The sequence below is a fragment of the Thermobia domestica genome, chromosome 5, assembly GCF_964235325.1.
Source record: "Thermobia domestica chromosome 5, izTheDome1.hap1.1, whole genome shotgun sequence".
In the NCBI taxonomy this organism is placed as follows: Eukaryota; Metazoa; Arthropoda; class Insecta; order Zygentoma; family Lepismatidae; genus Thermobia; species Thermobia domestica.
In genome coordinates this window covers 245,949,406-245,970,597 of record NC_137458.1, presented here as the reverse complement: position 1 = coordinate 245,970,597, position 21,192 = coordinate 245,949,406, and the positions used below count along the sequence as shown (strand labels likewise).

The window sequence follows — 21,192 nt, the reverse complement described above, 5'->3', positions numbered from 1 at the left end:
GGTGATTATGAGAAATGAATGAAATGGTGAAATGAAGAAAGTGGGAGGAAACGGGATTACCCCGAGGAAACCCATGCACACGGTGTTTGTCCACCTCAAAGTTCTCTTGACGCGAGTTGGGATCGAACCAGGGACCCCATGCAGCAGAGGTAAACACTCTACCTCTGAGTCACTGCGGCCCCGTTTAAAGTTAATTTGTTACAAACGAGGGTCTTCTTTTCATAAGCCAAAATGCTCTAGGTCTGTAGTTTATCCATGCATATGCAAGGACTGCCTCCGTTTGTTCATCACTGATTTTAGGATTATCATGATTTTTCTTTAGATACGATACCTTAAGATTTGAGCTAATATTATAATTGGACAAACATAATAATGGCTGACTAGAGGACAGGGTCGATATTTGATTACTGTTTATATTACGAATGCCCAAACCTTCTAACTCTAAATTTTTATAATAATTGATAGAGATAACTTCTGTACAAAATGCGCTTCCCTTGAAGATGACTGAGAAAAGAACTTTACTAATAAAATCCATCAACGTATTCTCACATTTAATTTCGTCTACGGTAGGTCGAAACATAACTTAATAATAAATGACCTTTGGACTTCTAACGTTAGTTAGTCGAAGACCTCAGTAATCGAGTTAATTCGAATCATTTTGGTCGATTTCTGAAGATAAATAAATTGGTATCACATCAAACGTATCTTACCTTGTTAGTATTTGACTTGTAACTGAATATCATTTAAACATGGTGTAGTGTGTTTACCGGGACAATTAACATGCAAGCATTCCAACGTTATTTAATAGAAACTTTTGAATTTCAACTTAAAAACTCAGAAGACCACATCTTTTCAGATTTTTGAAATAACTAGCAACCGATAAAGCTAATTGCGCTTTATTGAATATTACCGCTTATCGGGAAATCCTTTATTTATTAAAAGATTTTAAAGTCGATTTTTTGAAAGGCAAATAGAAATATTCGTATGTTGTGATGACCAAAATTAGCTGATAAAATTTTCATTTTGTAATTACCAACTATGAAGGGTGACTTGTTTCTTCCAGCAAGATATGTGCCTTTTTTCTCATTTGCTTACTTCCTCCTCATATAATTATTATTAACACCTTCACAACCAGCAGTTACACAAGGTATTTAAACGCAAAGGACCCATTTTTAAGTATCTATGACAGGCTGATAGAATATTTATAAATCACTTCCTAAAGAAGAGCAATTAGCATTGAAACTCGTGACTAGTTAGTAGAAAGAACATTTATCTGCCACTCTGAGAGTTAGGACGAACTAAAATATTTGGCGTGATTTTTAAAATATAAAATCATCATGCATACTGAAATCTGATTTTATTCGGATCTGGTAGTTTACACACATCAATTCAAATCTGACCAAAGTCGGATGTGGGTGCGAATATGTTAACAATTTAAATTAATTTTTAAGAAATAAACACTTAGTAAAGAAAGATTATGATTTATATTTGTAACGTTAAAAATAAGTCCAAGCATCTATGTTTGTTTTGGCCTTATTCTTGTAACCATTCGTTGGAAGTTTTAAAATTTAGACGTAAACTAAATAGTTCAATTAGCCAAAAAATACGAACATGTAATTGATGACATTTTGTTTGATTTAATATAATCTTGACACAAGAACCCAGGGTTTAGCATAAAAAAGCAGACAGTCAACTTTTTTTTTTTTTTTTTAATAACAATATTATACATATACTACTGCAAACGACATATGACAGTTCTGAGTTAAATATCAATTTTGTTGGATGTTAGTTCTGAGAAACATACACATAACATTGCAATATTTGCCAAAAAGATCATTAAGTTCTTATGTAGTCAATGTAGAATTTTCAAGACTTATACATATATTGAAGTACACATCAACAGTCTGAAATAATTCAACTGCTATTGCAAGCCAACATAATCGAATCCGCATTACAAACGTTTTATTAGAACAGTATGTCTTGCAAAATTAAGCTACTTACTTGGAAAATTAAAACTGAAATGAGTAGTGACTGGACAGAGTACTTTAATCTCGACACATTTGTTGTAAGAATAGCAGAACTAGTTCAATATTTAAAAATATTATATATTTATTAAATATACTTCTGATTATTTATTTTGAGAAATATTGAGTTAAAACATCTTTCTGCGATATTCTGTAACCTATAATGAAATCAAGTATGGTTTCTGAGTGCAATATGTGTTCTGCTGATTAGTAATATTTCAGTTTAGTCAAAATTCATTTCGAATATTTCGGGTCTATTTCTTTTCTCTTTCGTATTATCTTTCTCATACAATTAATATACAAATACTTTGCTTCGTAAAACTTGTATTTTGTAGTGCCAGTGGTGTAACTTCTGTGTGGAGAGGGTGGACAAAGGCCATGGGCCCCGAGCCTTTTCCAGATGGTGAGGGGGCCCCCAGGTAGGTAGGCACTCCTATTAAAATAAACGACTGGAACGCTCCTAACTTACACCGACCTACTAAGTTTCACAGTGAGACCAAATTTGTACACACCATTTTCAGTACGCTGTCATTCAACCATGGGTCTTTATAAGTAACAGTGGCCAAGTAGTTACAGAGGCACTTTTCTGCTATCTCCTGCATTATATACGTTATTCTTGAATTTTCTACACTGTGTTCATATTCACGAATGTATGAACTGAATTTATCCTATACTGTGGATTGAATTAGACTACTGCCGGTGGAAGTGTATTCATAGAAGGAGGCAAAGTTGTAATTTCTTTATATTGTTTCAATATAATCATATTAAAAACTGATGATATACTGAGGTAAGACATATAATTAAGGAGAATTAGTGTTAAACTGTTAAAGTAAGTGTACTGTAGTGGGGTATTTACTTAATATGTATTTGTCAGAAATTCATTCACGTGTCAGGAGAGGAGGGAACGCAGGAGAGAGCAGGAGTAAACTTGAAGAACACAGATAAGAACATACAAGACGTGGAGTTCGTAAGTGACTAACGTCTTTTTTTTTTAACTCTTCCACGTCTTATGATATCTTTTTTTGTGTTCTTCAAACGTACTCCTGTCTGCGGATCAAGTGATGGAAAATTAAAATTATCATCAACTATTGTTTGTTTGTCTCAAAAATGTAAATTTTATTAAGAAGGATGTCAATTCTTAAGGTTCGAGTACCTATAGTTTTTTTTAAGCTATTCTCTAACAAAGAGATAAATAAAACTATCTATACTAAATAAGCAAGTCGAGTTCAATAGTTAACATAAATATTCCATTATTATAGTGTTTATCTCAAAATCTTTATTTATTAAGTACAAACTGAGTTCTGATACCACTAAGATTCCTTGTACTTTTCAAGCTAAGGGCCCACCACCTTCATTGTCTACGGGCCTCATCTGTTCTTGTTACGCTACTGTGTAGTGCCATATGATGATGATGATGATGATGATTATTATTATTATTATTATTATTATTATTATTATTATTATTATTATTATTATTATTATTGTTATTATTATTATTATTATTATTATTATTATTATTATTATTATTATTATTATTATTATTATTATTATTATTATTATAACTCGCGTGATATCTGATGATAAAATGCCATTCCTAAACTTATTGTGAATAGTTTGCATCGTTTTTCGATTTCGATTTCGAAGTCGAAATCGATTTCGATAGTGAAGATTTCGATTAAAATGTTCAAACAAAGGGCACGTTCATGTTATCATTATTTAAAAAATAGACCTGCATACAGCATTGAATGTGTTTGTGGTACAGCTGGAATGATGATATCAGCAGTTATTTCTTCAATCAACTTACTTATTCAATAGTCATTCACTGTACGAAAATTATTACAATATATGAATCGTTTATAATAATAATAATAATAATAATAATAATAATAATAATAATAATAATAATAATAATAATAATAATAATAATAATAATAATAAGTGGTAGTAGTAGTACTAGTATATTTAATTTTTAACATTTGTAATTACATATTGGAAAACATTTGTATTTCAAGAACATCACACAAAGAGTAAATTTAACTCTAAAAAATAAATATTATTTAAATTATCTTTTGTATATTGTATCTTTCTTGTTTCGAAGTATTTTTAAACACAAGATTGTGAGCAACAAAATCAGAGCTTATTTCAATTATCTCATTTGAGTTTTAAATTAGCTATATTCTTGTGATGTGATTTTTTTAAAACCAAGTTTCTAAGTACAGAAATGCAAAATATAAATGGTTAGAAAAAATATTAAAAAACGGTACTTCGGGGTGTGGAAACCAAAATGAAGATAGTTTTATGATTACTTATATCGTAAACTGTATTGTATCTTATGCTCTTTACTAACGGGATGCTGGTTATGCTAATTTTTAAACAGGAACAATTAATGTCTATTATTTATTACTGTTCTGTTCATTGTTTACACAGATGCCAGATTGACTAAAGTGTTGCCAGATTACATACATCATACTTTTCCTTCTTTCTAAAGGTATGTTGTGTACAGTGGAGGCGATTGTACGTTAAAAGTAGGGGAGGAGGGTGAAGACATAATCTGAATATCTGTATATCAATATTAGTTTTCCTGGTTGTTTTTAACACTTTGTTTGGCGAAAGGTTGCATAACTAATAGGATGCTATCTTTTCCAGTTAAAATACCGTATATCGTATTTCATATTTTATTAAGTAAATTGACAAGAGCAACGCAAATAGGTACTAGCTCTTTGTACTCTTAAAGAACGAAAGCGTAAGAAGAAATTTGATTCCTTGCTCATGAACATCTTAAAATTTTGTCTAGAAAATTGTGTGATCAGATTATTTAATAACAAATTTGCAAAACAAATAAATAGAAAGGATAATATTAATCATAGCAATGAATAATGAGGCTTGTTTAGTAGAAGTAATATTGAAACTGGGGATTAATGAACAACTTATATTTTTTAATTCCACACACGTCATCAAATATATGTTATTACACTTAGAAAATGTAAGACAGTAAATACTACATAATACGACATTTAAAGAAATATGCAATTGCAATATTAATTGCTTTGAATTGCAATTAAAACTCAGTTCGTGTAGCTTTCTTAACTCCACGAAAAGACAAATACCCAATACGTACTCACGCAACGGCAAATATTATATGGCACCATTTTTCTATGAACCAGTAATACATACAAAAACTTTACGTTTCCAAATGAAACTATATACGTACATTAAGGGCTCACTTGAAAAAAATGAGGGGGCAACTACCTTCCTCTTGCCTCTCCCAATTGCCACTCCTGGTTGTATATATACGATTTTGTGATCATGTGATGTATGTGACCTGCTAATACTGTAGTCAATGTGACAGTGAGGCTGGCGTGTATATGAGCTTAAGTATAATTAAGCATAATAGATAATTAACTTTAATTTCTCCTGTTTAATTAATAAGCATATAAGTAAACAAAATATAAAATATAACATACACAGATCCTAGAATAAAGAGATAATAATAGCAATAATATACTTACATCATTACTCAAAGACGAAAAGAAGGAAAAAGAAGTTAAAGAGGAGAAATCGAGGAAGAAAGTCGGAGGTTAATTAATTCCTGCTCAAGGTTGTGAGATAGATTGAAATACATTCCATCTCTTTCTCAGGTTGGAAGGCGAATTTAGATTGATTGTTTATTTTAAATTCTGTCACAAAAAGTTCGGTTGAAAGTGGAATAGTGGCGTATGTGGTTAGTTAGGGGTTGCAGGAATAACCGTGATTATTTAGTAGTATAGATATGTACAGTACAGACATCCTTGAGTTGAGTTGATTTTGAGTTTAACGTCCCGTTCAGCAGTGAAGCTATGTGAGACATGGACCTACTGATTAACGTGGAATCTGAACCACGTGAGCTCCCGCCGGGAATCAAACCCCAGGCCTCCCACGCCAGAGGCGAGTACGCTAACCGCTTAGCCACGGAGGAGCTCTACAGACATCCTTGTCCTGGGTCTGGCAGTAGTATTAGCATCAGACACAGAAGTAAAGCCAGCGAGTTGTTAAAGGACCCAGTGTCTTAACAAGAAAAGCACTGCTTTCTTTTTATCTACCCATACAATTCACAGATTATCTGGGCACTGAATGTTAGCTTTCAAGCCTCAAACACCTCATCGAAGAAGTTTAGAAAGGAAAGAAGAGAAGACTGAAAATACCAGAGAGGGGTTTTATATGTTACTATCATTCTTTTCCAATCTTATAATGAAACAACATGTAGCGAGCTCAATGTCTTAGTTGAGTATTAAATGGAAACAGGAAGTACTAGAAAGAGGGAGTAAGACAGGCTCCACCCGTAGAAATCATTGCAGAGAAATCTGAAAATACCGTACTTACGCGAATCTAATGTGCAACTTTTTTTTTTGTCTAGATGTAGTACCTGAAAGTATGATGAGAATTAGATTTGAGTGCTACTTGAATCCATAGTTCACTGGTAACTCCATTCAAATTAATCGTTTCTCACATCAACATGCATTCTTGTAATTCTGCATTGTTGTTCGTTACGTTTAATATTGGCCTATTATTGCATAGAACGTTTAAATTGAGTAGTCACCAAATGGAAGGCAAACAGAAAATAATATCTTAAAGCGCTTGTCTCAAGCGTGAAGTCATATGAAATGGTTCATTTGAAATGTTTATATCATGTATGTAGTACAGTAATTTCTCTAACAATGAGTGTGTCACGTAATAATAGGCCACTTAAAAACTTCGTTCTAAAAGTTTATTTACCAATCGACCTCTCTCTCTCTCTCTCTCTCTCTCTCTCTCTCTCTCTCTCTCTCTCTCTATATATATATATATATATATATATATATATATATATATATATATAAATCCTGAATGAGTGAGTGAGTGAGACCAACTGATCAACGCCCAGGCCAAATCGCTTAAGTCAGAAACTTAAAATTTGGACAGAGCATAGAATTTGTGATGTAAGGTCCCGCTAAGGAAGGATTTTTGGAAATGCGACAGAGCAGAAGGAAAAAAAAAGGTTGGCAATAATTATTTTAAAATGTCCGTATCTATGAACGTTAGAGACACATGGACTTCTCATTAAGATCATTAGACACTTGTTTCAACGTATTTTTGATATTTGATCTTGAAGGGAAGGAAAGGGAGCGAGAAGGAAAAAGGGATGCGAATTACAATTATTATAATAGGATGCTCTATCTCTTAACCGTCTCATAGAGTCTCGCTTCTGACAGGGACGTTAAACTCAAAATCAACTTAACTCAACTCGAAATCTCTTAAGATTGGAGACATGAAATTCGGTATCTAGACTTCTCATTTGAAATAGTTACAGGCATGTTTCTCTTTTTTCTATATTCACCCTAGAAAGGAAGAGAAGAAGGCGGGGATAAAAAAAGGGTGGGATTACAATTGATGAATATATATATATATATACAGGGACGTACGGAAGGGGGGGACACGGGGGTCAAGACCCCCCCCCGAAATTTCGACTTTTTAAAAATTTAGCCTAATTTTAGGGGCAATTTTAGCAATTTTAATATAAAATAGCTTCATATTTAGTTTGAACCCCCCCCGAAATAAATTCCTGGGTACGCTACTGTATATATATATATATATATATATATATATATATATATATATATATATATATATATATATATATATATATTCATTCGCGATATCAAAATTCGTTACAGTTAGAGACATGAAATTTGATATCTAGATTTTTTATTTTAAATAACTAAGATGTGGTTCAGCATTTTCTGATATTTTCCTTAGAAAGGAAGAAAGAGGCAAGTAGATTAAAAGAATGAGGGTTGCATTTGTTAAAACAAGGTGGCTGTAGCTCTAAATCTTTACGGTTAGAGGCACGCAAATTAGTATGTAGGAATTTAATTTAAAACAATTAAAGATATGTTTTAGGGTTTGTTGATTTTTCCCTTTAGAAGGGAAGGAATGGGGCGTTTACACTTAGTCGATTTGCGTTCGATTCAGTTGAATTGACGTCACTTTCAACTTAATCGACCGTGTAAACGGGACTTCAATTTAATCGCTTGTTGATCGAAGGCGACTAATTGACTGACAACTGAATTAAAAGACGTTCTATTTTCTGTGGTTGAAATAATTGAACACATCCATCAATCTGATTCGGCCTAGTTGCTTCGATTTAGTGGCAAATGCAGCGAGTCGATTTAGTCGTGCGACTAAATCGACTAAGTGTAAACGCCCCAGAAAAGGCGAGAAGAAAAGAGTGTAACTTGCAACTGTTATAATAAAGATGTCTTTATCTCGAAACCCATTAAGAGTAGAGATATGTTAGGAATATGAGAAGTGCGAGGCCATAGGACGAGAAAACGCGGATGTCTGAGGACGAAGTTCCCAGCTAACCGAAGGCTAATTATTATACAAAATAAATAAATTTACTCTATCACTGATTCAAATTACATTCGCGGACAAACTTTATTATTATTATTATTATTATTATTTTGAGTTTTAAACTTGGGGTGTGTATTAAATTCAATGGAGCATTAGATTCACGTAAATACAGTAATAACTGATGGGACAAAAGAAGAAAAAAATGAACAGAAATAGCTAATATAATGTAACGAGAAATAATGGAGAAAAAGGTATTAGATGTGGAGCGTGTAGAAGAAAACATACACATTGTATATGGAGAAAGCTGAAATAGCGAACAAAATTAAATAATGAAATATAATGTTATAATTAAAATAACAAAACCAAGATTTTTATTACTGTTATTACTGAAAATATAAAGGAAGAAAATAGATCAGAAAAGGACGAAATAATAAAGAAAAAAGTGGTGTCGATAAACAATGAAGGCATTCTTTCTTTTTTTCCCTCTCTACACTACTTTGACGATACGTTAGAGGCTTGAAAGCTAACTTCAAGCGCCCAGATAGTTTGTTTATTGTGCAGGTAGAAAATAAAAAAAAAAGTTTTCCTGTTAAAATACTGTATTCTCTAACTACTCGCTATCTATATACTCTGTCTCTTATGTTAATCTGTGCTCACAATTGGAGGACAGAATTGAGATATTTGTGTATATTTATCTCTTACAGAGAAATGAAGATGAGTTTGGATGGATGCATCCTTAAACACTAGCATGGAAAGTTATGACCTCTGTTTAAATATGAATAAATAGAAAACTTGGGCATTCACAGAGTAGCGATGATCGTTGATGCGTGTCACTAGCGGATCTTGAAGATTAGTTTGGGGGAGGGGGGGGAAGGGAGGATCACCTCTTGGATAATGAGTATAGAACATCCACCTCGGTTTTATATCAGAACAGAATAAAATGGTATAATGTATCATTAATAAAAATATATATGAATAGACAATGCTATAAACTTTCAACAAATAATTTAACAAATGATATATATGATTTATTGTAAATTTTGTTGGTAGATTTTATATATTAAACTGTTCAGGGCAGATAACTCTTTTTGAGTGAATACTTCTTTCGAAAGAACTCAGTCGTGGTTATGGTTTGCGTATTAGGCTTCGGTGCGGGAGATCTGGATTCGATTCCAGCAGAAATTTCAGTAGGAGTTCACGTGGTTCAGATGAATGTTAAACTGTAAGTTCACATCTTATACGTATTTGTAGGACCCTGGTGTTGAATGGAAGAGTCTTAAAGAAAACTAGTTTCTTCTTTTGCCCAACCTAATTGTTCTAGTTAACAAACTGCGTTCTCGTATAAAGTCAAAGTTAAATAAAAACCTTCAAATTAAATACAGGCGCACACAAACGCTTTACAGCGTTAGTTAGGTAAAAATGTCAATATGTTGGTTATTGCAACCGACCAGATATAAAAAGGTTGGAAGGTGAAGCACTATAGTAAAGACTTGATAAACAAAGTAAAAAACCACGAACAAGGTTTAAGTTAGCCTTCGTCCTCCTGACTCATTTTTCACATATATATTGCGTGGGTTTCGAGACCTGCTGTGTTAGAAGCATTCTTGCACTGTTGGAAGCAAGGGAGGAAGGCAAAAAGTTGAAAACGAGAGTCTCTCACATGGGAATGTAATGTGAGGGTTTTCTGCACTGGTTTTTAAAGAAAAGTTTCTGTGATTTGTACTTTATATGCATTCCGGCATTCACCAGGTGGGACTAAGGAAATTCTTTGGAATTTTTGTTAATGTACCTCTTAAATTTTTATCCCCCCCCCCCTGTACAAAAGTCTAAATTCAACACTGATCCTCAATGCTTGGATTTAAAATCAATTGAAAACGAGAATGAACTTTTCTCTCTCTCTTGTCCCTGACCAGTGTGAAAACATGCTTCAAGATTACTTAGTAAAAATTATTTCATTTTGACACAATATTGTGTATTTGTTGAAGCTTTCCCAAAATCCTCAATGCTTGGAGTTGAAGTCAGTTAAAATGAGAGATCACTTCACGTGCTCCCTTTCCCACACACTGTATGATTTACATACAAGAATGTTGCATAATAAGTTTCATAGAATAAAATCATTCGAGTTTGGTGAAATAGAAGGCGTCATTTTTTTTTCTGAAGATTCCTAGTCGTCCCTACTGTTTGAAATTTAATGGATCAATAGTGATAGAATGAATGCCCTCCCCCATTTCCTTAATCGGTTGTAAATAAATATTTCCGTGAAAATTTGGTAAAAATACTTCAAATATTATTTCTATTTCTATAATGTGTGTTTTATTCGAGATTAGAAACAAACTTGTATAGATTAGGATTGAAATTAGTGAGAGGGAAGAAGGAGGATCGCTCGCTTCTACAATGCATAGTAATACTAGTTATTACTTAAATATGGAATTAGATAGCAGTGTGAAACAAGACGTTAACCTAAAAAAATATTCAAATGGGGAGAGGGAGCATGAAGATAATTTCCAGTGTATGTTATCCAAAATTCCTCGTCCTGATCAGACCTACTTGCAATCTCGAAGTGTTTCATCATAACTCATACAATACTTACAGTTTGTGAAATAATATTTTGCTTAATGTATGACATATAAAACTAATCTAAGCTAAACTAAAATTTATTTTCTGAAACAAAACTCGCTATGGTTGGAATAATAAAATCTATGCTTATTACATACCGTTGCTGAAAGTGTAGCATTTTTGCCTCCTCCGTCCTTTGCCGTTATAACAAATGAAAACCCGTCAGTTACTTGTGAATTCCTAGGATAAATAACACCAGTTGAGCTGTCTATAGCAACGTTATCAACGGGGTTAACCTCGTATGTTATTATACCGTTGCTTCCTGCGTCTTTATCTGTAGCCTATAAATAAAATAAAAAAAATCCTTTCATTTAATGTTTTATAAAAGTATCTCTGTTACAATTAAGCTAAATATGCTATTCTAAATTACCAATGCTATATTAACATGAACTGTTGGTGGAAGAATTATGGACTGTTAGAATACTTTGTTTTCCTACCAACAAAAGGAAAAAAACATTATAATTACTACTCAGATAAGTTTAGTATATCTATCATAGAAAAGAAAAATAATGTATAGGTATTATTATTATTATTAAATATTCTGCTTTCGGTAGGTCCTGGGACTAATGAGGATTTTTTTTTTTTTTCAATTTTAGATTTGGGCTGGAAGTGTTTCTTCCACGTTTCTCGATCTTCAGCTTCCTCTTTAACTCCCAATATTTTCTTCTATTTTTCAAATCATCGATCAGCTATGTTCTTCTTCTTCCTATTCCTCGCTTTCCTTCTATGGCGGTGAGAAGAAGACAGTATCTTCGCAAGATGTGTCCAATCCAATTGGCCTTCCTACAAAGGATACTGGATAGAAGTGTTCTCTTCTCTCCTATCCATTTCAAAACCTCTTCGTTTATTGCTCTCTCTGTCTATTTTATCTTCTTCATTTTCCTCCAACACCATATTTCGTAAATCTCTAAATACTTTTCTCTAACTTCCGTAATGTCCAAGTCTCTAAACCATACAGTCCAATACTCCATATATAACACTTGACCAACTTCTTCTTAAGTCAATATTGAGCCTGCTAATTAAAGGTGATCTTTTCTTGTTGAATGTTTCTTTCGCTATGGCAATTCATGACCTGATATCTTTGGTACAGTAAGCTTCTCTAGTCAAAATACTTCCCAGATACTTTAAATTATCGACCTCTTCAAGTTCTCTTTGTTCTACTCTGATCCGTAAGGCGTGTTTCCACGGGATATTCTTTTTTGACTTTTGACTTTTCGGTGTTGATTTCCATTCCATACAGTCTTCCACTTTCAACTCTTTCGTCAATCATCTCCTGTATTCCTCATTCGGTTTTAGCTATTATAACCATATCATCTGCATACCTGATCTTGTTAATGATCTGCCCTCCAATTTTGAAATCTCCAATTCCCATTAATGCTTCCTTCATTAAACATTCAAAATGTAAATGTTGAATAATTGGGGCGACATACTACATCCTTGTGTGACCCCTCTCCCAATCTCCACACTATTGGTTTCTCCTTCATTTAAGCGCAACTTCACTCGTTGTCCTATGTACAGGTTTCGAATGAGTCGTCGATCTCTCCAGTTGACTCCGATTTCTTTAAGTACTTTCAGAAGTTTCGTCCAATTGACCCGGTCGAAAGCTTTTCGCCAGTCGGTGAAGCACAAACACAACTCTTCTATTACATCAAGAACTCGTTCTGATATAATTCTCATCAATCCAGTAGCATTTCTGGTGCCTTTTCCTTTCCCGAATCCAAATTGATCTTCTTCTAACCTTCCATCTATCTTACTTTTCAGCCGCCTGTTCAGTATGCGTGCAGTGTGGGAAATTAGGCTAATGGTTAATGTGTAAGTACATTTACGAAAATATCAAAATTTAATGTAAAATAAAGCGAGAAATAATAATAATAAAAAAATGTTAGAAGTTGAGTATACACGATATATACATAGAAGTTGGATATGGTTAGAATATCTTTATTCAGACAGCAGTTGAAAAATTAATGAGAATCTCTTTGAAACTTGAATTGTAAATTTTTTAAAAAAAGTATATAGAAAATAGTTAAATGTTTCAGATTCAAGAACAGAAGTGCGTTTGGACAAAGTAATATGGAAGAATATTCACTTCGTAAATAAAATTGTACTTTGTCAGACTCTTTAGCTCGGGTGCAAAACCAGCATCTAAAGTTACATGTTTTCAACTGAAGCAATTTATTGTCTCGATTATTTAATTCTATTGTTTCATTTTACTTTTTAAATGTGATAGTTATTGCTCCATCAGTAAGTAACTTACTATCTTCAATATTTAGATATACATGTAGATTATAGAATTTATTTTTATTTTACTTTTTATATCTAAATAGTTTCGGCATTTTATACTCAAATAGTGACTCGTTTCACAATTTGATTACGGTACACTCAGTAACTTTAATTTCAATTTCTTTAACCGGCTTTGAAGAGCAATGCTATAATATTAGCAAATGTGTACTATCAATCTTTGCATTTTCTTTTACTTCTCTTTCGATTGTTTACTTAAACCTAGAACAACAGTAAAACTGAAAATTATTAAAATTAAGATCCTGAACGAATTTTTTCAATTAAGCATAACATGAAAGCACCTAAATCGTTTCGAAGTCTTCCATCTTTCCAACTTTGATATATATATTCTTCAACTCTTTCTTCTATGAATATTTATTATGTCAAATGTTTCCCTAGATATAAAACAATTAACTTCATTCCGCAACATACTTTTCTCTCTCTTAGAAACTCACCCTGTTCAGCCAATGGCTTCACTTTTATATGCACACTCAAACTATACTTCTCTACATGTTTCGCTATATTCTTAATATTTTGACTGACAACAGAACATACTTTTAATATTCTACGGTTTCAACATTTGAGCCATATTGTCATATTACGAGCTTCCGATCATTGGCGGCTCACATTGTAAGTTCTCGGAACCAATTTCTTCATGATAAAGTGTTGTTGGGCGATAATCAGTGAATTGAAATTGTAATCGGACCGCGAATGTTCAGAAATGCAACTCGCATCGGACTGTAATTTTCCCAATAGGCTCTTTCAGAAGATAACTGAGTTCCGCAATCACTTTTGCTGTATTCACTCAAAGGTCCTTGGTGACAATTCTCTTTAAATTGCTTGGCTCGATGATTCCACTCACCGAAGTTTCTCTTTCAGTTACTATTGCTCTTCAACGATGTTATTTTGTTTGTTCTATAGGTAGTGAGTGGTTACCTTAGACTCTGTTCCTCGCAACATATCTAACACCTTGAGCAGCTTAAATTATACATGAGTCAATTAGCCTCGTGCCCACAACTGGGCATCTTTGAAACTCAGAGAGATCTCCAATGTTACATTACCACTCTCGGTATGCTTTCCTTGAATCATGCTTTCACTCCAGTTCGGCTCGCGAGGGAAGTCATATTAGTAAATATTAAAGTTGTATCACTTGGAACTAAGGTAAAAAAAGTAATCTAATGTCATATAAAAGTACAAGAATTACAACATTAAATAAGTTTTCTTCTCTTATTTAGAAACAATAAAACTTTATTTTTTATTTTATTTTATTTTATTTTATTTTATTTTATTTTTATTTTTTTACTGACATGACTTCCCTCATGAGGCGCATCTACTCCGTCCTACATTTCCTAACGTGTTATAGACAATCATTTAACACACCACTAATGACGGCTAGGCGCTGTACCAACATCCTCATTGTTACAATACCACACATCTTACATGTTGCAAATTACAGACATTTTCATTATTTTGATAACCGTCAGTAAATGATGTGGAAATGTTATTCGTAAACAAAAAAAAAAAAAAAAAAAAAATCAATATAGTTAAAAAGGGTAAACTTAAAACATCGAAAAAAATCTTTAATTAAATGGATTCCAGTTTTGGTATTCCATCCATGTTTTATGTATTTAACTTCAGCTTACGTTCCAAACGCACTGACTGCGTTCATTGTCAGAGTTCTACATATCTGAGTGGCAAAGACAGAAAAAGAAAAGAAAAAGGCCATCTCACCTAAAGTGTAATTTGATACAGAAAACTAAAAAAAAAAGCTCATGTTTTATGTCCGTTAGGTTAAGTTTATTGTTTAGATTCAAATCGATGTAGCAAGACGAGGGGGGAGATAGTATTGTAATGTAGTTGGGCAGAAAGTGTTACAAAACATAATACATGCCATTCACAAACTGTTACAAAGCAAATACAATGTGTATAGACAATAAATAGTGGCAAAATATTATAAGTGATGTTAGATCAAGATTGTAATAAGTTTTAAGAATAGTTTATGTATACTCAAAAATCACTATAGAACTATACACACTAAAATATATACCTGATACTGCCATATAATTTGATTTGATGAGTGTACACTACTTACAAAAAACGTGAATAAAGAAACTTGAGTGGTATAATACGAAAAAGTAAAAATGAAATGAAATGAAAACTTTAAGATTTACGTCACACAATTATGCCGGCTAGGCTAAAGGAGACGGTGATGGTGAGAAATGAATGAAATTGTGGAATGAAGAAAGTAAGAGGAAACGGAAAAACCACGAGAAAACCCACGCACAAGGTGTTGGTTCACCACAAAGCTCGCTTGGCGCGAGCTGGGATCGAACCGAGGACAATATGCACCAGAGATGAACGCTCTACCACTGAGCCACCGCGGCCCCAGTAGGAAAAAGGGTTAACATTTAAGACAAAATTACACTTGCGACGATAAGTAAGATCAGACACCAGGCCGTACAAAGACAGCTGAGAGTTAAAACTCTGATGACGAATGCAATCAGTGCCTTTGAAACGCTAAGTTACAATAAATAAAATAAGGATGGAACACCAAAAATTGAATTTATTTAATTACAAATATCTCCTTAAAAATTATGTGGAATATGTAAAATTGTTTTTCTTTTGTTAAGATGGTTAAGATAAACATATTTTAATATTTTATTTCTTATGACTTCAAAACGCTTTACACTCTTTTTGTGCTCATAGACATGGTTCCTGGAATATAATCTTAGATAGTGCGTGTGTATATTTTTTAATTGTGTAACAAATTATATACTTTATAATCAAATGTTACGTTACTGTTAAAGATATATCAATTGTTATTACTGTAACAATTCTTCGTAGATGTTTTAGTACAAATTGAGCTATTGCACTGCGTGGTGTGATAATGATTCCGTTTGGTCAAATAATCAAGAATTAGTGATGTGAGGTGGAAACCTTTCCGCGTAAAATTTTCCATTTCGGAAAATTTTCCGTTATATTTTTGCGAAAAAATGTCCGTTCTAAACAAATATCAGTGATCAAATAACAATTCCTCTTTAACCATAAAATTGATTGAATTCATGTATAGAAATGTTAAAAAGTGAAAGATTTTTTAAAGAATCTGAAACTTTTTATTTCTCAGAAAATTTCCAATACTATGTAGGAACAAATAAAAATTTGTCATGTATGGAAAAATTGAAAAACTTTTTATGAATCGGAAAGTTTTATTGCTCTGTAGAAATAAGTGAAAGCAATTTTCATGGAACAGAAAATTTTCATTACAATGTAGAAATAAGTGGAAAAATTTTTCATGAGCCGGACAATTTTGAATTTCATGTATAGTGATGTTAGGTGGCAAATTTTCGACTATATCTAACTACACATTGAGATATAAAATTGAATTACTGTAGAGGAAAGTTAGACAACAACTAATTATAATTTTCTAATTAGCTTTCTGGAACTGAAAAATTTTGTAGCTAATATTTCGAGTTGGAAAGTAAAAATGTATATAGCGTTTCTCTCTTTTTCTTTCTTTCTTTCTCTCTCTCTCTCTCTCTGTGTGTGTGTGTGTATATGTGTGTGTATAAAGTGGAAGGAACAGAAATCGAGTTCATAAAGTACAAATACCCCATCCCATTGTTTAAAATGTAACAAGGAAACGAAACGAAACCTTTGTGAATTTATCAATTATTTCAAAAACAGAAATTTCCACTATTTTTTCACATATAGATCTGCCTATTTAATGAAATAACTACATAAAAGTTCCTTATAAAAATTATTTTCCTTACAGTGTGCTTGACACTCGTAAATTATAAGTTCAATATAGTTGGAACTATATAAGTACGATTTAAATATCCGAAACAACGCAGAGTGTTTCTTACGTCATAAAATGGAGCTTTTCTTTCTTTTCTCGTTCAGCTTCACTTCGGAAAGGTAATGTAGGCGCCGCGGCGGCTATCCCAGGTAATAGTCACACGCTCGCTCTACGTAGAAAAATAAATAGAAACGAGGCAATCTGATAAGTTTCCATTGTGCTTTGGATTTTGCAGAAATGAAGAATCGTTAGATTTTCACTTCATGAAACTTTTATCAGACAATATTTATTACAAATAAATGTTACGGCTAGACAACGATGTAGGAATAAGTGGAATGTTTTTATCAATCGGATAATTTTCCCGAAAATTTTCCGTTTCAAAATTTTCCGGAAAATTTTCATCACTGCCAAGAATAAAAAATATTTCACATCTAAAAGTATGAGGAAACGCACTTTTCCATAATTCCACATACAAACAGGGTATTTGCGGTAGTAGTTTGTAGATAATTTAAAATCTTCACTTAATTTTGAAATTATCTCATTAATAATTTTGAGTGCGAGAGAAATGTAAGACGTATTGCTTTTATTTGCAACCTGCTTACAAACCTTGGTATATTTTATTGTTATCTTATTTACAGTATTCTGAAGCATTTACTGTATTTACACTCCTATATTTATAAGGTTACATATATCTTTCTATTATTGATGCTTACAGAATAATTGAAACTCCAGCGACATACTAAACCGTGTGAAAAGTAAATATATACAAAAATCGTATTCTGTGGCACACTATTAGTTTTTCATTTTCTTCTGAAGACGGAAATCTCTCAAAATTTTACCTAAAGATGTAAATCTGGTAAATACGCTAGATTTTATTGAAACCTCTCCCAGGATATTTTAAAATCAGAAAATTAAAAGCAATTTTTGTTTCAAACTTACCTGTACAGTACCAATAAACTGTGGAGAAACAGTGTCGAAGATATCAGCTTCAGGGTACCCAAACACAACAGAGTTTTCCTTGAATACAGGGCTGTTATCATTCACATCTTGATATTTTACTATAATCAATAATTCATTTCTTTCCACTTCTATGTCCTTGTTGCAATCTACTGGTTCCTGTGAGTTGGTCCCTGAATGCACCGAAAGTTTGGTCTTAAAAATTACAACTTCTTCATCTTCGAAATCTGTATCACGGTCCTTTACTTTGAGTATGACAGATTTATTATCTCGTAATTCAAAATAATCTGAAAAACAAGATATAAATTATTTCTTTATGAAGTAGTTTCAGAACTTGGATGAATACATTACTGTTATAATGTCACATAATACGATATATTTTTGATTGCTAATAGAAAATGTTGAATTTATATTCAAAACTTCAAATACACAGAAACTTCTACTTCAAACATTCATTTTTTCGTTTGTTTTTAAATTACAATTTCAAGGCATACCTCATTGCTTAGTCAGAATGAATAGTAAAGTTTCGCTTCTAAAAACACTAAACATTTTTATCACAGTGTTAAATCCTGAAAATTAAAGATATCTAACCTTTAATTAATATCTAATTTTTAATTAGTGCTATACTGCTGAAACTTATACAAGCTATACTGCTATTACTTTTACTATTAAAATAACTACTTCCAAACTAAGGTACTCTTTATTTACGGACACGGGTACATGCACGCAAACTTCAAAAGTACTTTAGTAATTTTTATCTCCATGCTACTAAATAATATTCTTCACAGTACTTCTAACAAGCCCACTTGCATACCCCAACTTCATTCTTGCTCCCACGAACTCTTTGACTCATGCCAAAGCCGGCCATCCTCATACTCATCACAGACTATTGACAGTAGTGTCACACTCTTCACAGACTACTTGCTATACAACATTCTCCACAGATTACTCACTATTTAACTCTTCCACATTCTTCACAGATTATTTCCTATTACACTCTTCCACATTCTTCACAGACTATTCACTATTACACTCTATCACATTCTTCACAGATTATTCACTATTACACTCTTCCCCCCCCCTTTTTTTTTTTTTTTTTTTTTTTTACAATGACAATCTATTAGGTGGTCTCCTGATCCTTCCGGATCTTCTTGGTAGCTGCCAGTCTTGCTGCTCTGCTGATGTTCTGCCATCTTCTGGGTGTTGTCTTGGTAGGTGTTGATCTTGCTCTCTGACTGATGTTCTGTCACTTTCTGAATTTATGTTTGGACTTCTAGGTAGTTGTACGTGTTGTATATCTTCCACTGCTGCGTTTGTGAGCGGGTTTTTCCGGCAAAGAAACCATATATCCTCCTGACATTTTCTTGGCATGTTATCTTCTTGGTTTCCCTTTGCTTGCGGAAAAATTATTTGATGTCGATGGCACTTCCGTATTTTTCCTTGTATTCTTACCAAAAACACGACTGGGCTCATCTGCCTGACCAGTTCACCTTTGATAAACTTAGGAAAACGATCGAGATAGTTCTTCACCCAGACCACTTCATTTTTTTCTTGTTGCTCCACTTCTTTCCTGTCTTTCTTGCCGCGTTCAAACACTCCCTTCTGTACAACATTAAACATTGTGCGTGGTTGGAAATTTAACATCAATTCCGCTGGTGGTTTCCCTGTTGCCTTACTCGGTGTGAATCGAAGCATGTATAATATTTCTTTCAGCTTATGCTCTCCTAATCTACGGTTCCATGTATATTTATTGTCTAAAAACTGTTTTCTTAAAAGCTGCTTTACTGTCTGCACGGCTTTTTCAGCGATTCCATTGCTTTCTGGGTTGTATGGTGGGGTTAGCACTGCCTTGATATCTCTTTCCTTTAGGTATGTCGTGAACTCAAATGATGTGAAAGGAGGTCCGTTATCTGATACTAAAGTCTTTGGATACCCGAAAATTTGAAAAAACTCGTCTAACTTTTGTTTAGTTTCAGCTGCTGTCGTTGAATTTACATTCCACACTTGGATCCATTTTGAATAACTGTCCACTAACAACAAAAATTTAGATCCCACACAATCAAAGTGATCTACATGCACTCTTCCCATCGGTTGTGCTTCTGCTTTCCAACTACTATATTGCTTTTTCGAGTTATTCCTATGCATGCTATTACACGTTTCACAAAATTCGCTCATTTTTTTGATATCGCGGTCTAAACCTGGCCACCAAACTGCTTCCTTAGCTACAGCCAGCATTCTCCAAGCACCTAGGTGATTCCTGTGTAGCTGTTCCAGATATTTCTTCCTTAGCTTATGTGGGAGTACAATTTTGCCTTCCATAATCACACATTTGTTCACAACTGAAAGTCTTTGCTTGTTGTTAAAGAATGTTCTTAACTCTGTAGTATTATGTTCTTCCTTCAACTTCCTGGGCCAGCCTTTTATTATCCATTCTCTCACCTGACATAATAGTCGGTCTTCTTCCGATGCCTCCATGACTTCTTGGAGCGTTAACGGTGCCAACATTATTTGGCTTATGAACTCTTTTTCGTCTATTTTTACATCCACTGGTGGCTCATTAATCGGTAGTCTGGATAGGAAATCTGCTACTTCCACTTGCTTACTATAAAGGATTTTGAAGTCGTACGAAGACAAGAACAGCATCCATCGTTGGAGTCTTGGTGAAGCTGCGTCTGGAATAACCTTTTCTCCGAATATGATCTTGACTGGCATAGAATCTGTAATAATTGTAAAACGTCTACCGAACAAATATTTATGAAATTTCTTTACTCCGTGTATTATCGCTAATGCTTCTCTTTCGAACTGGGCATAGTTACGTTCTGCATTGCTCAATGTTGCTGACGTACACGCTACCGTCTTCAACTTGTTATTCACTTTGTTACACAGCATAGCGCCGATTCCATCCTGTGATGCGGACACGGGTACATGCACGCAAACTTCAAAAGTACTTTAGTAATTTTTATCTCCATGCTACTAAATAATATTCTTCACAGTACTTCTAACAAGCCCACTTGCATACCCCAACTTCATTCTTGCTCCCACGAACTCTTTGACTCATGCCAAAGCCGGCCATCCTCATACTCATCACAGACTATTGACAGTAGTGTCACACTCTTCACAGACTACTTGCTATACCACATTCTCCACAGATTA

At 33.4% G+C, this 21,192-nt stretch overlaps 1 protein-coding gene across 2 annotated transcripts in view; it reads right to left on the bottom strand.

Annotated features, from left to right (window-relative positions):
* The window catches only part of LOC145686513 (protein dachsous-like), a 147,329-nt gene that overhangs the window by 13,648 nt on the left and 112,489 nt on the right, over positions 1-21,192 (bottom strand). For both annotated transcript variants that reach the window (XM_081759896.1, XM_081759897.1), the window contains exons 12-13: positions 18,022-18,326; positions 11,108-11,290 (exon numbers count right to left, since the gene is read on the bottom strand). In XM_081759896.1, coding sequence (XP_081616022.1) covers positions 11,108-11,290; positions 18,022-18,326 — 488 coding nt within the window. The remainder of the gene's footprint in view (positions 1-11,107; positions 11,291-18,021; positions 18,327-21,192) is intronic.